The 14,188-nt window shown below is 33.9% G+C and overlaps 2 protein-coding genes across 2 annotated transcripts; one reads left to right on the top strand and one right to left on the bottom strand.

Annotated features, from left to right (window-relative positions):
* Positions 1–2,628: 2,628 nt before the first annotated feature.
* LOC143629614 (putative clathrin assembly protein At5g35200) lies at positions 2,629–7,347 on the top strand. The gene is made up of 16 exons (XM_077098843.1): positions 2,629–2,653; positions 2,966–3,057; positions 3,138–3,207; positions 3,277–3,374; positions 3,745–3,886; positions 3,966–4,066; positions 4,214–4,297; positions 4,397–4,447; positions 4,528–4,593; positions 4,682–4,747; positions 5,394–5,474; positions 5,565–5,642; positions 5,731–5,916; positions 5,994–6,072; positions 6,818–6,927; positions 7,012–7,347. The coding sequence occupies exons 2-16, from the start codon at positions 2,971–2,973 to the stop codon at positions 7,345–7,347; spliced, it is 1,635 nt and encodes a 544-aa protein (XP_076954958.1). The 5' UTR covers positions 2,629–2,653; positions 2,966–2,970.
* A 238-nt stretch (positions 7,348–7,585) lies between these two features.
* On the bottom strand, positions 7,586–10,603 carry LOC143629616 (putative oxidoreductase At1g06690, chloroplastic). Its single transcript, XM_077098844.1, has 10 exons — positions 10,303–10,603; positions 10,119–10,210; positions 10,009–10,049; positions 8,719–8,883; positions 8,618–8,640; positions 8,446–8,517; positions 8,194–8,361; positions 8,009–8,091; positions 7,849–7,911; positions 7,586–7,772 (listed from the first exon to the last, which is right to left on the bottom strand). Exons 1-10 carry the CDS (start codon positions 10,505–10,507, stop codon positions 7,587–7,589), a joined length of 1,098 nt encoding a protein of 365 aa, XP_076954959.1. The 5' UTR covers positions 10,508–10,603; the 3' UTR covers position 7,586.
* Positions 10,604–14,188: the final 3,585 nt, after the last annotated feature.

Genomic DNA, 14,188 nt, shown 5'->3' with positions numbered 1-14,188 from the left:
CAATATGTACAAAACTAATGATGTATTCTTTGTTTCTGGTTATGGTGGAAATGGTAAAACCTTTTTATGGAAGACACTTTTTGCTTCAATACGATCCAAAGGAGAAATAGTTTTGAATGTTGCCTCAAGCGGCATTGCATCTTTATTATTGTTGGGAGGAAGAACAACACCTTCAAGGTTTGGAATTTCTATAAATCTTACTGAGGTTTCATCTTGTGGTATTAAAAAAACACTGATGTTACCCATTTATTAAAGAAAACAAAGTTATTTATATGGGACGAGGCACCTTATGACTCATAAACATGCGTTTGAAGCTTTGGGCAGAACCTTGAGAGACATGTTGGGTCAAAATGGTAACATGAATTGTGAAATGCCATTTGGTGGAAAAGTTGTCGTTTTTGGTGGTGATTTTAGACAAACTCTTCATATTGTTCAAGGCGGCACGAGGCAAGACATTGTTAATGCATCTTTGTGTTCATGCTATCTTTAGGGTATTTGCAAACTACTTAAACTAACAAAAAACATGAGGTTAACCGTTGGAAGTGACAAATCTAAAATACAAGAAACAAAAGAGTTCGCTAATTGGCTTTTGGATCTAGGAGAGGGAAAACTTGGTGGTCAAAATGATGGTGATGCGACTTTTGATATTCCTGACGATCTTCTTATTAAGGATAACAGTGATCCTATTTCACAATTAATTAACTTTGTATATCCTTGTATCCTCAGAGACTATGAAAATCCAGATTTCTTTAGTGAAGGAGCCTTACTCACCAACAAATGAGGTCGTTGAGGAAGCTAACGATCGTTTGTTGTCTATGTTTCCAGGAGAAGAGAAAGAATACCTTAGCTCTGATAGTATATGTCCAGATGAAAATATTCGTGACACGCTTCAAGAAAAATATACTCTCCTGATGTTTTAAATGGATTAAATATTTCTGGAATGTCAAATCACAAGTTAGTACTAAAAGTTGGAGTACCGATCATGCTAATTAGAAATGTTTACCAAAAAAATGGTCTATGTAATGGAACAAGACTACATGCAAAAAGACTTTATAATCGTGTTATTGAAGTTGTCATATCTGGAACCAATATTGGTGACCACACTTATATTTCAAGAACAAATCTTATACCAATAGATAAAAAAATTATGTTCAGATTTCAAAGGAGACAGTTTCCGGTAGCTGTTTGTTTTGCTATGACAATCAATAAAAGCCAAAGCCAATCACTTTCTAGGGTTGGTTTATTTTTTAGACAACCAGTTTTCGTCCATGGCCAGTTATATGTTGCACTGTCTAGAGTTAAAACAAGAGGACTTAAAGTACTCATTTTTTATGAAGATGGTCAAGTTTAAAAAAAGACTACGAACGTTGTATATAAAGAGATTTTTAGAGAGTTTTGTCATGTAATTCTATTTGTCTTCATTGTAATTTATTAGATGTTTTAAGTGAATCTTTAGATTCATTGATTTTTTTATAATATAATTTATCAAACTCGTATATTACACGGGTACCTAACCTAGTAAACTATATAAAAACATATACGATATGTATGACCTATTAGTGGTGTGTATATTATATTGGTGGTTTCTTTTTAAACGCACTTACTTTATCAAACGACTAATTATTGTTGGTTAAATAAGTATCCCATCATCTTTAAATGTATAAACAAGGTGCCACACGGATTTTTTAAAATCTATAAAATAAGTTAGTTATTGATTATATTATCATACTATAATATTCCAAAAACATGTTAGATAAGGTAAAGAACATAATTATCAAATAAATCTTTACCAAAATATATTCTAATTTGATATTGGGTGTTGCTAAATGCGCATTCATTTCTCTAATTTATATAAAGATTTCGAAACTTAAAAATTGAGTTGCTATTCTGTTTAACCATGGCTAATTAACTCTTCTATATTGTTTTTCTTATTTTAGCAACTAAAAATTTACTCTTATCTACCTAACCTAACCTGCCAGGACGGGTTTTGAAACCTCGGCCTTTTAAGGGAGAGAACACTTATTACACTAATACCATTGAGCCAAATCATACAAATTTCAAGTTGGATGTAACTCGCTAAAATAACTTTTCAACCTAAATCTTCATTCTATCTTATTTGGTTTTGATAGTAATTAAAAAAAAAGGTTAAAAGCATAAAATTTACTCAGCGAATCAGGAGTTAAATCAAGGTGAATACAAATTAAGCTTTCAATTCAAATTAAAGATTACGAAATCTGTTTCTGCTTCTTGAACACGATCGCCCAAGTTAAGCTACGATTTACTTGATCTCATTAACTAATAGGGTTTGTACATATGGTCCTCAAATAAAGAAAGAAAGTATTTATTTAAAGAAGCGGAATTAAAATAATATAATGATAAAATATATGACGCCGACGGCCAACCAAATACGAATAATAATAATAATAATAAATAATAATTTGCAATTCAATTTTGGTGAGAAGAGACGACCTTTCTTTCTTTCTTTCTTTCCTGCAGACACATTTACAACACCCACCTGCCATAAGCCTCTCTGTCTCTCTAATCACTTTCTCTCTCTACAAAACACAGCCTATTCCTTCGATCTCTGTTTTTCACCTCAATTCTCTCTCTGTAAGGTTCTGGACTCATTTACTTGCTGCTGCCAATATTCTAGGTTTTCACTTCCATTTCATTTAGTTACTAATTATCTTATTATTTAGTAGCTCCAACAACTTATCATTATTATTGTTTTGAATTATGCTGTATTAATCACTTCACCTAGCTATTATTTTTGCTTTAATGTAGATTGTTATTTGTTTCTTGCATACTTATCAAAATAATAATAATAATAATAATAATACTATTGTTAGCATCAAAAGTTGTAAAATAGTCAAGATTCAAATGTAATTTCATAACAAAATGTCCTCTCCCAGATCTAACTTTCAATTGCACTCCTTCATTGATGTTTGAATAATAATAATTGAAGGAAGGATGTCTCAAAGCAGTTTCAGAAAAGCACTCGGTGCGATTAAGGACAGCACCACTGTCAATATTGCTAAAGTTAGTAGTGACTATAAGGTACGTGGATGATTTCATTCAGTTTTATTTATGTAATATGATTGTACTTCATTTCTGATTTCTTCATCTGGATTTCATAGGAATTGGATATTAATATTGTCAAGGCTACAAACCACGTTGAACGCCCAGCAAAAGAGAAGCATATACGTGGTGAGCATATGTTTATTTGTGGTAGAAAACTCAACAAAAGATGAACAATATTGACATTTCTTGTTGCAGCTATATTTGCAGCTATCTCAGCTTCAAGGCCTCGTGCTGATGTGGCATATTGCATACATGCTCTTGCAAGAAGATTGTCCAAGACACATAATTGGGCTGTATGTATTCCTACACTTGGTTTTCTTAAGTGTCATTTTATGGCTTTGTGTTTTGGAGGTTTTAGATTCTTTTATAAACATGTCACAGTATATTAAAAGGAATTTTTTAATGAAGATACATATCGCTGTCTGCATTTGCTTTTATATCTGTTTGTTGATCAAGTAACAGAACTACTTATATAATGGCTCAGTCAAATATGGACTGATATCAACTGAAAATGGTAAATTTATAAAGATTCTGGAAAACGTACCATTAATTTCAAAGAGAAGTTAGTAAATAATAAAAGCAATCTGTTATAGTCTAGACATCGTGATACTTTTACATGATTTGCTGTGTACACGTTGATGTTGACCAAAAGTTCCAACTCAGGTTGCCTTGAAGACTCTGATTCTTATTCATCGGGCCTTGAGGGAGGTGGACCCGACATTTCAAGAGGAACTTCTCAACTATGGAAGGAGTAGAAACCATGTGCTCAACTTGTCTTACTTCAAAGATGACTCTAGTCCAAATGGTGCCTTGAAACATATATATGTCATCAATCAAACTGTATACATTAACGTTTTAACAAAAAAATTAATTTACTGTTTCAGCATGGGATTATTCTGGTTGGGTTAGAACCTATGCCCTATATTTGGAAGAAAGGCTGGAATGCTTCCGAGTCTTGAAATATGATGTTGAAGCAGACCGTCCGGTAAGATGTTTATTTAATACTTTAGCTTTTTATCTTTTCAATCAAATTAAATCCATTGAAGCTAAAATTATATCACCATAATCAAAATAGACAATATTCTGTAATTATTAACTTTTAAGGTGATGTTTATTACCAACTATGGTGCAGAGAACAAAAGATCTTGACACTCCTGAGCTGCTTGAACAACTGCCAGCTTTGCAACAACTTCTATTTCGTGTTTTAGGCTGTCAGGTATAATATTTAATTCTTACTAAACCTTAAAACCATTAAATTTGGTGCTTTAGTTCAAATAAGGCTAAAACTTTAAACCTCACTTTTCTTCATATGCAGCCACAAGGAGCAGCAGTTCATAACTTTGTGATACAGCTGGCACTTTCAATGGTTAGCTTTTAACAGAAAGTCAGAAATACACCAACCACATCTTTGAATTTGTTTCTTATTATATCTTATTGGTTCTTCAGGTTGCCTCTGAAAGTATGAAAATCTACCATGCAATTAGTGACGGTTCGGTTAATTTGGTAGACAAGGTAAGCTGTAATATTGGCTATTGAAAAATGAGATCTGGACTTTCTTAATGAGCTTATTTTATTAGTTTAAACATTTTTTTTGTAACAGTTTTTTGAAATGCAACATCATGATGCTCTTAAGGCTCTGGATATTTATAGGAGGGCTGGGCTGCAGGTTCAATACTGGGAATTTATGTTCACTTTTGATCAGACTTGTAGACGAACCGAATGCAAAACGAACAGAGCATGTTTGTGTTTGTTCGTTTAACTTTAACCGAACAAACGATTGAACACGAAAACGAGCAGGGTTTTCTTGTCTGTGATTCGTTAAAATAATGAATGTGTTTGTGTTCGTTTACGTTTGTTCGTTAACAGCATGAACAAACGTTTTATGAACGAAAATGAATGAACATACATGAACGGACATAACTGAGTTAAAACCAATAAAAAGTAAATGTGAACAACAATGTGTTGGGCCTAAAAAGTCATTAAAACTAGACTAAATTATAAAGGGTCTAAAAAATTTACATGTATTTGTTAACGACTTAAAGCGTGTAAACGAACGAACTTTAAACGCAAAGTAATGAACATTAATGAACACAAACGAATGACTTTAAATGAACAAATGCAGACGAACATAAATGAACAAACGAGACATGTGTTCATGCTCGTTCGATTAACTAAATGAATGAAAACTTTTCTTTATGCTTGTCCGTTTATTATATAAATGAACGTAAATGAATTTATTCGTTTACAGGCATATGTTTGATATTTCTATCAAATGGTAGATAGGTTATGCTAATTTATCAACTTTCTTTCAGGCTGAAAGATTGTCCGAGTTTTATGAAATTTGTAAAAATCTTGACGTTGGACGCGGAGAAAGGTTTATTAAACTCGAGCAGGTACAGTTATTCTTAAGTTATCTTTATGACATCATGCTTTTAACGGTACCTAATTTTCTTATTTTTAATTATTGTTTTTCCACATTGAAGCCACCATCTTCATTTCTACAAGCCATGGAAGAATATGTAAAAGAAGCTCCGCGTGCTTCAAACGTTCGTAAGGATCTGGTAGGATTTGTCTCTAATCAGCTAATATAAACTTTTAAATTTGAAATTTATGGTTAGTTAGTTAATTGTCTAATCTCAAAAAATCCAGGCGGTTGATGGTAAACCGAAAGCAATTTTGGCCATAGAATATAAAAAGGAAGCAGAGGTTCCGGTCCCTGAGAAACAGTTAGAATCTCCACCTCCAGCTGAGCCCGCACCCCTACCCATGCCCGCACCCGCACCTGAACCGGTTCAAGTGGCTCCACCCGCTTCTGAACCACCACCGGATCTGTTGGTAGGTTATTATCTTTCAGTGCTGTTTTGGTCAATTGTTTACCATAACTTCAGTGTTTTGACTTTGTAAAATGGTAGGATCTTGGTGATCCTGTGGCAGAAGCATCTGTTGACTTTGACCAGAAGAACTCCTTGGCTTTGGCAATTGTGCCTGTTGGTATGTAAACACTGTCTATTCAGTTAATATTATTATTTTTTTTTTGTAAAATTAGTGGTCAACATGACTATTCAGGTAAAGTTGGTGGTTAACATGCCTATTTTGATAATTTTCCGTCCACATTTCATTTTATGGATCCAATATAGAATGACAAACAAATATAGACATAGCTAGGCTTGTAAATGAACCAAATGATCGGTGACCCGTGCGGCAGGAAGTCTTTTTATGTAATACGCAAGCAAACGTGAACAAGTTTTTTGTTCATTTACTTGAATGTACGGACGAACGAACGTGAACGGGTCCTATCTGTTTATCTATGCTCGCAAACGTTCATTTACGTTTGTTTATTTAAGTTCATTTATTTGGGGAAGGTTAACATACAAATGAAATTAACGTGCTAAACGTGAGAATCAAGTAGAGTAATTATATATACAAGTAGAGTAATTATGTAATTACATCATAGAGTAATTACATAATTATTCTACTTTTATATATAATTACAATAGTTGATTCTCACGTTTAGCACGTTAATTTCATTTGTATTTGATCCAAGCCCCATTTATTTTTGTTTGTTTAAGTTCGTTCGCTTACATTCGTTTATATGCATTTTATTTTTTGAGACGCATTATAATAAGTCTAGTTTTAGTAACTTTTTAGGCCCAACACACATAGCAGACGGGTCAAACAGGTACTTTTTGTCTGCAAATCTTGCTAACCTTATTCTTAACGGCTTTGACTATAACAGGTGACCAACCAACTTCAACTGCCACATCAGCAAATGGAACATCAGGATGGGAGTTGGCACTTGTAACTGCTCCAAGCTCTAACGGTAGTGCCACGTCAGCAAACAAACTGGTACGCCACCAATAAATATAATATTGGATCAAAAGCATCAATATTAATACTTCAGTATCTTTAAACTTTGTTAACTAATGACAGGCTGGAGGATTGGACAAACTGACACTTGACAGCCTGTATGATGATGCAATCAGAAGAACTAACCAGAATGTTAGTTACAACCCTTGGGAACACGGTCCAATGGCAGCCATGATGCCACATCAGACCGCACCAGACCCGTTCTATGGTTCTACCATGGCTCACCATCAGCAGCAGCCTTTCATGTACCAGCAGCAGCAGCAACAACAAATGATGATGATGGGCCAACCAATGCCACAAGGCGCAAATCCCTTTGCTAATCCATACGGGCCTAGCCCACACCCTTATGGCCCAGGTGTGCCCGTCCAACCCCATAATCCTTATTCCGGCTTCATATAAGGTGAAAACGTGTACACGATAATTAGTTGTAGCGATCGAGGTTCAAAATACATTCAAATTCTTTTGGTCTGCTTGGTATCATATCATTTCAAATTTTCATTTATTTTTTATGGTTTTCTTTTCTCATATTGTTATATTGTGTAAACATTTGAGACTATGTTTTCCAAATTCATGTATCATATACATATACACATATGTAATGTATGATAAAAATGAAATAAATGTTGATATTTTCCCTTTTACAACTTCTCAACCGGAAAACCGATAACGGGTTTTGTTTTTGAAGCCAACTCGCGAAGCTCGTTAACCTCATCGCTAGTTAGTCTCCAACCCAATGCCCCGCCAAACTCTTTTACTTGTTCTGCATCTTTGGCTCCTGGGATAGGGATCACATTATCTTGAGCAATCAACCAGTTTAGAGCCACCTGAACCACATATAATATTTCTTAGTATATGTATTTACAGTTTTTAACATTTAGAATGTGTGAAATAATAAAATACCTGTGTTGGTGTTTTGTTATAGTTTTGGCCAATCTCCTTGATCCTGTTTAAAAGAGGTTGCAACTGCAAGAAAACAAGTTGACGTTTAGTTTTAACACATTAATTCAAATTTTATATATACTTTTTTTGCACACAACTTCATCATCATACTCATACTTGCCTCGGTTAAGAATTCGGCAGTATAAATATTCCCACGAGGACCTGTTGGGATGTTTTGTGGTGTATACTTTCCGGTTAAAACACCTGCATGAGTTTCAAAACATGGAACATCTCACCGCCCCATCGATAAACTGTTTAATTGGAAAGTGTTTTTTGTTTTAAGCAAAGACAAAGTACTGATCAAACCTTGAGCAATAGGCGAATATGCGATTAAAGTGATACCAAGTTCATCACACGTGGCCTTCACACCGTTCTCCTCGGGTAATCTGTATATGAGACTGTAGTTGACTTGATTTGAAGCGAGAGGAATACCTCGTTTCTTTAGTTGTTTATAAGCCTCACGAAGACGTTTTTCTGATAATTGAAGGTCTAAGATAGTCAAAACATTTGAAACCTCGTATGTCATAGTTTTAACAGTTAAAGAAATGGATAACACACCGCTATAGTTTGAGACTCCAACAGCCTTCACTAGCCCTTGCTCCACTGCATCTCCAAGACCATCAATGTATCCTGAAATGGTTAAATATGTGTATGACCGATGTGTATTTTAATGCCAGAACTTCCTTAAATACATTGTTACAAGTTTACATTAATGTAGGCAAGTAACTACCTTCATTTCCCCAAATTCCTGGCCTGAAAACTCATAAAAGAAAGAGTTGATTATTATGAGTTAGTTGAAATTGAAACAGTCTAGGAGGTTAAAGGACAAACCAGTGGAGTTGATAAAGTTCCACAGAGTCAAGCTCTAGTCGACTCAGTGAGTCTTTAAGGGCTGAAATGACACTTTGGCGCCCGAGCCTCCATGGCAACTCGGCGAATTTAGTTGCAACGGCTATCTCATCTTCTGGATACTTTTTCGTCCGTTCTTTAATAAATCTTCAAAACCGAGTACATATGATGAGATTATGTTTTTTTTTAAATAAACTAAATGAACCTTTAGATTACAGTAAAGTTAAACTAAACATACCTAAGCATAATGAACATAAATCCATTTGACCATGGAACTCTATGAATTAACTAGACCTAAAGTGTGCACAAGGAATTAAAACACAACAATAAAACAAGAGAGTAAAAAAAAAATATAAACAGTAAGATACTGATAACACAAATGTTAGAAAAGTATAGTACTAACATATTAAAAAGTAGATAGACTTGAATATGGTACCATAAATTCCCTTGTAGTGTCTATATGCTCTCCTAACAAAGCAATATAGCTAGACTCAAATGATCCAAAATATACCTACACGGCCTAAGTTGATCAGAGTTAACATAAATGGATGCAACTTGACCTAGCGTTTGTATTGGCGTATAGATTTTTTTAGGGGAGCGTATAGGTACTTTTAGAGGGGTCACGCTACATTTTCTTGTTTATTTGCTCTCTTTGTTAACAGTATAGTTTTTTTTTTCTGCTTTATGTTTATCGGTAGCATACTACCAGTATTACTATTAATGGCTTTTGTCTTGTTGTAGTGTTATTTCCCTTGGCCACACTTTATGTTATACGAGTTACTCTACTCTACATGTCAACAAAAGGAAGGAAAAACAGGTTTTTCTGAAGCCAAAAGCTCAATGGTAGTGGCCTCTATATCATATCATTGAGTAGGTTCTTAATTGGTGTGTTTGTTTGTTTGGATGCAACTTGACCTAAATGAACCTAAAGATAGGTTAAGTGGATCTCAAGAGATGCAATTTCACTAAATAGAACTGAACTAAACGGACCATATTGACACAAACTACCAAAATAGAAAAAAAGTTTCACAAATTTTCCAAAATAGAATTCATTTGTCGATAGGCCATATGTTTATACCAATTGGGCATAAACATGTGATCTCTATGCCTTTTGTGCATGTGTGTAAAACTTTCCATCTTTCGTTTGAAAATCAAGAGCACATCTGTTCTAATATTCACTAGCAAGCTTTATTTCATAATGTTCAACATCTCGCGTGCCAACAAGACTGAATGCTAAAAAGTTATGATAACCATTACTTGATTTTTGCCTACCTTCCCAACAGTGTTTCAGAATTTATAGCACCAAATGAGAACTGAAAAGTAAAATCAAAGAAAAAATCAGCATAAACTTATGTGCAAAATCCATATAGTATTATTCTTACCCTTGATCCATAAACCTCAGCGGTATCGAACCAAGTGATACCAGAATCGATACTTGCGTCAAACGCACTCTTACAAGCTTTCATCTTCCTATCTGAATGCACATACTGAGTTTTAACAAACAGCACCCACTTCCATTTCAATCAAACACCTGGTGTGCAAATTCAAAAAGTAAAGCAAACTGACCATCCCACTCAAAATTATTCCAGTAACTGGTGTCACCCCATGACCAAGCTCCAATCCCAAGCTTTGTGAGCTTCAAATCAGAAGCACCCAGCTTCACAAGATTATTATCTTCCTTCACCTTAACAGCATCGTCAGAAGCAACAGCTCTGATTCTTCGTCGGTGGGTCAAAGCAAAGTTACAGGCGCTGCTGAATTGCAACGCCATCAAATCTAAACTAAACTAAACTAAACTAAACAAAACACTGTTTTGCTTGCGATTATTAATTAATCTTGTAATTGTATTGTAATGTACCCACAAAAGAAAACGCAATGTTTGTTTGTTGCCGGTTATTAACTTCACGTCTCTTAAAAGCTTATCACCACATGTCATATTCTATCTTACTACTGATATTATATTAGCGCTTGAATATCATATTTTATTTTATGTATGCTCTTTTGTGTTAGTTTCACAAAGGAATGCTTAAATCAAACTCTGAAGTTAACGTTAGTCTTAATTAAACAACATAGTTTAAACTGAAGGGGGGGGGGGGGGGGGGGGGGCTCCCCAAATTGGACAATACGGTGTATAACAAACAAAAAAGTTATTCTAAAAAAAATATCCTTTGGGATAAACCAAATCAAACACCGAAACTACGGTTTTGGTTTGGGTTTTTAAAATTTAAGCTTGAAAACTTTGGACTAAAAGAATTGTTATAAAATAATGAATTTAAGCATAAACCATTTTGTTAATGAATAAATAAATAATAATTATACATCTAGTTACAAATATTTGAGTTTATTAAATGAATAAATTCATATAAATTACTTCAAAGTAAAAAATAAAAATCTATAAATTCGGTTGATTTTTTTGGTTTTTATTACATGCAATACCAAAACTGAATAATAAGTTCGGTTTTTACAAAGGCATAAATCCAAACAATTTGTTTTTTGTTTCGATTAGTTTTTTTTTTACCTTGGTTTTATCTGTTTTAGATTGGTTTACCGGCTTCATGCACTCCCCTATATTATAAGATGGTTATAATAAGTTTATTATACTATTATTTTTTCTTGTTATATTTGGAGAATTACTACTTTAAAATGAATTACTACTATAGAGACTAACAAATTACCTCACTCATTGTTTTTCCTCACATTATAAAACTTATGTATCTTGTCTTCAGCCCAACCTAATCTATTTTTGATTTTATATATAGGTATAGTGTCATATTAACAAACAAACTTGTTCTTTTTCAATGAACGAACCCATTATTATTTGAAAAATATATCCAAATCCAATTATTGTGAAAATTTTAGTTCATTTTTGTTGTAATTAACTTTTTTTTTTAATTTCTATAAATTCTAGAAAAGTTTTAAACAAAACAATAAATAGTACTAAACAAAAATTATAACTGAGACAATAACCCAGTTATGGAGAAGCCCAAAGATTCATATGTAAAGGGCGTCAAAAAAGGCAATAACTCAATTAACATATATATATATATATATATATATATATATATATATATACTAGTAGGTGTGTCCGCGCGATGCGACGGGGATGTTTCACAAAAAATATGTTGCTTTAGTTGAAAAAGATATTCGATCATTCAAGAATATGCACCACACATCCACAAAACAACTTGAATCGTTATTAATAAAAAAATCCGTAGAGATTCGGAAGAAATAAAATTTACCCCGTGGATCAACTAAAAACCCTATATAATAAACTCACATAAATGAAGTTATTCTGTTTATAAGAATAAAAGACAAGCAACGACATTTGGTGAGAAAATAGTAGTATCCTGGTTTGGTTACAGTGAGATTAGAAGTACATATAGAAACTAAGATGCAATAAACATGCCTCTAAAGATACATTAAGAAACAAAGATGCAATAAAATCAGTAGAACCATATTCAGTTAAGTTTAACTAAAAAGGAGGTCAAAATTATGTCTTCACTGGCTTTTATTTATGCTTCTTAGTAATTGACTTGTGTTGCTAAATTTACAATAATTATGTTTGTTAATTTATTAAATAAAATAAACCTACCACGAAACAATTCATGAACTGTTTTTGAGCATTCAGTTCGTTTCCGAGTACAAGATTGTAATTATTGCTTGTCTTAAGAATCCCAGCTGCTATAGCTTTAATCCCACGCCTGCATCTTAGAACACACCCATGACAAATCGCGTTATTGAAATCTACACAAATCCTATAAAAAGAAGATGAAAATATTATAAAACAATTTATAACATTAACTAAGTACAAAAAAGTAAATATAACACATAATATTCATATGATTAACAAAAGGCAAAGTCACTAAATCATAAACCAAATGCATAAAAGGATTGAATCACATACCCCGAGCTTCACCTTGTATGGGCTCAAATCTCGTGTCCCTGTAGGGCATATGGGCATAGATGTAGATTACAAATAGTTTCATTATAGATTTTTATTACACCATTGGATGGAACAATTGGGATTTCGATAATATTGATTGCAATTAAAGGTTAAGGTCGCCGAGGATACCTTAAACGTCTCCAGAAACATCAATTGTATAGTCAAGGCAGGCCGGTGAAGCAACAAGGGTGCGCATTCAATCGAAGTTTTTGCCTAATTCAGTTCCTCTTTTCTGATTTTCATTTGAGCTATTTTAAGAACGAGAAAATTGCCGAATGAGTCCCTGTGGTCTTTCTACGGAGTCACATTTAGTCCCCGCTAAGAATTATGAACTTCTCACATCCTCATGGTTTACAAAACTGAACTAAATGAGTCCCTCCGTCTAACATTTGTTAAGTTATCCATCCAAATAAGCATGAAATTACTCTCCTACCATTGACTGTTTATAACAAATAAATTATGCCCCTTTCTTCTTCACTGATCAATTCACAGATATGATTGTTCAAATATGGAACCATAACAGCCATTCTTATTCACCTTTTCTTTTTGCCCCGATCTTGTTCACCTAACAGCCATCAATTCACAGTTCACAGCCCGTGAAGCAGCCATCAATTCACAATTCACAGTTCACAGCCCGTGACGCAGCCATCAATTCACAATTCACAGTTCACAGCCCGTGACGCAGCCATCAATTCACAATTCACAGTTCACCTTTTCTTCTTGCCCCGATCCTCCAGCAGCCACGATCTTGACCCTTTTCTTCCACGCTTCACAGTTGTATTCGGTTTAAGGTTTTAGAGTAAGAGGTTTCGTTTTTCTCGCATCCAAGATCATTCAAACTCCAAAGGTATACATACTGTTGATTGATTTCCTTAATTTTTACCCATAAAATGTTTAATTTTTCAACTTCATGTTCGATCCACAAACATCAGACCTAAATCTAATGTCATCATTAAACAGTTCCCTTACTGGGGTTTGATTCATGTATCAGTAGAGGCTTTTTGACAAGTTGGGACACTCCTAAACTCGGCTGAAGTTGAACACGGACATCAACGGGTTATATTGAACGGATGAAGGCCAGCGGCGGTGCTGACTGTAAAGGTCGCCGGAATTTTTGAATCGTGGCTGGATTGAACGGCTGTAACTTGAAGATGTAATATTGATTGAACGGCTGTAACGGATGTAATATTGTTTAGGGTAAATAGTTTTAGATTCAAAATTACATAACTACCCTTATTTTAAATGTCAAGTTAACGTGCATTTAGACAGAGGGACTCATTTAGTTCAGTTTTGTAAATCATGGGGATGTGAGAAGTTCATAATTTTTAAGGGGACTAAATGTGACTCCGTAGAAAGACCACAGGGACTCATTCAGCAATTTTCTCTTTAAGAACCCTCATAGCATATAGAAGAACCACAGTACCTAAAAATCTAAATGAAAGTTATATAAACATATTAAGAAAAGGAAAATTATGAGATTAAAAAAAAATGAGTTTGCATATCTGGAAC

This window comes from Bidens hawaiensis, unplaced genomic scaffold, assembly GCF_021521415.1.
Source record: "Bidens hawaiensis isolate Kalapana, Puna unplaced genomic scaffold, B.hawaiensis_p1.1 tig00005344_1, whole genome shotgun sequence".
Taxonomy (NCBI): Eukaryota; Viridiplantae; Streptophyta; class Magnoliopsida; order Asterales; family Asteraceae; genus Bidens; species Bidens hawaiensis.
The sequence above is the reverse complement of the archived record's forward strand: the minus strand, read 5'-3'. Positions and strand labels throughout refer to the sequence as shown.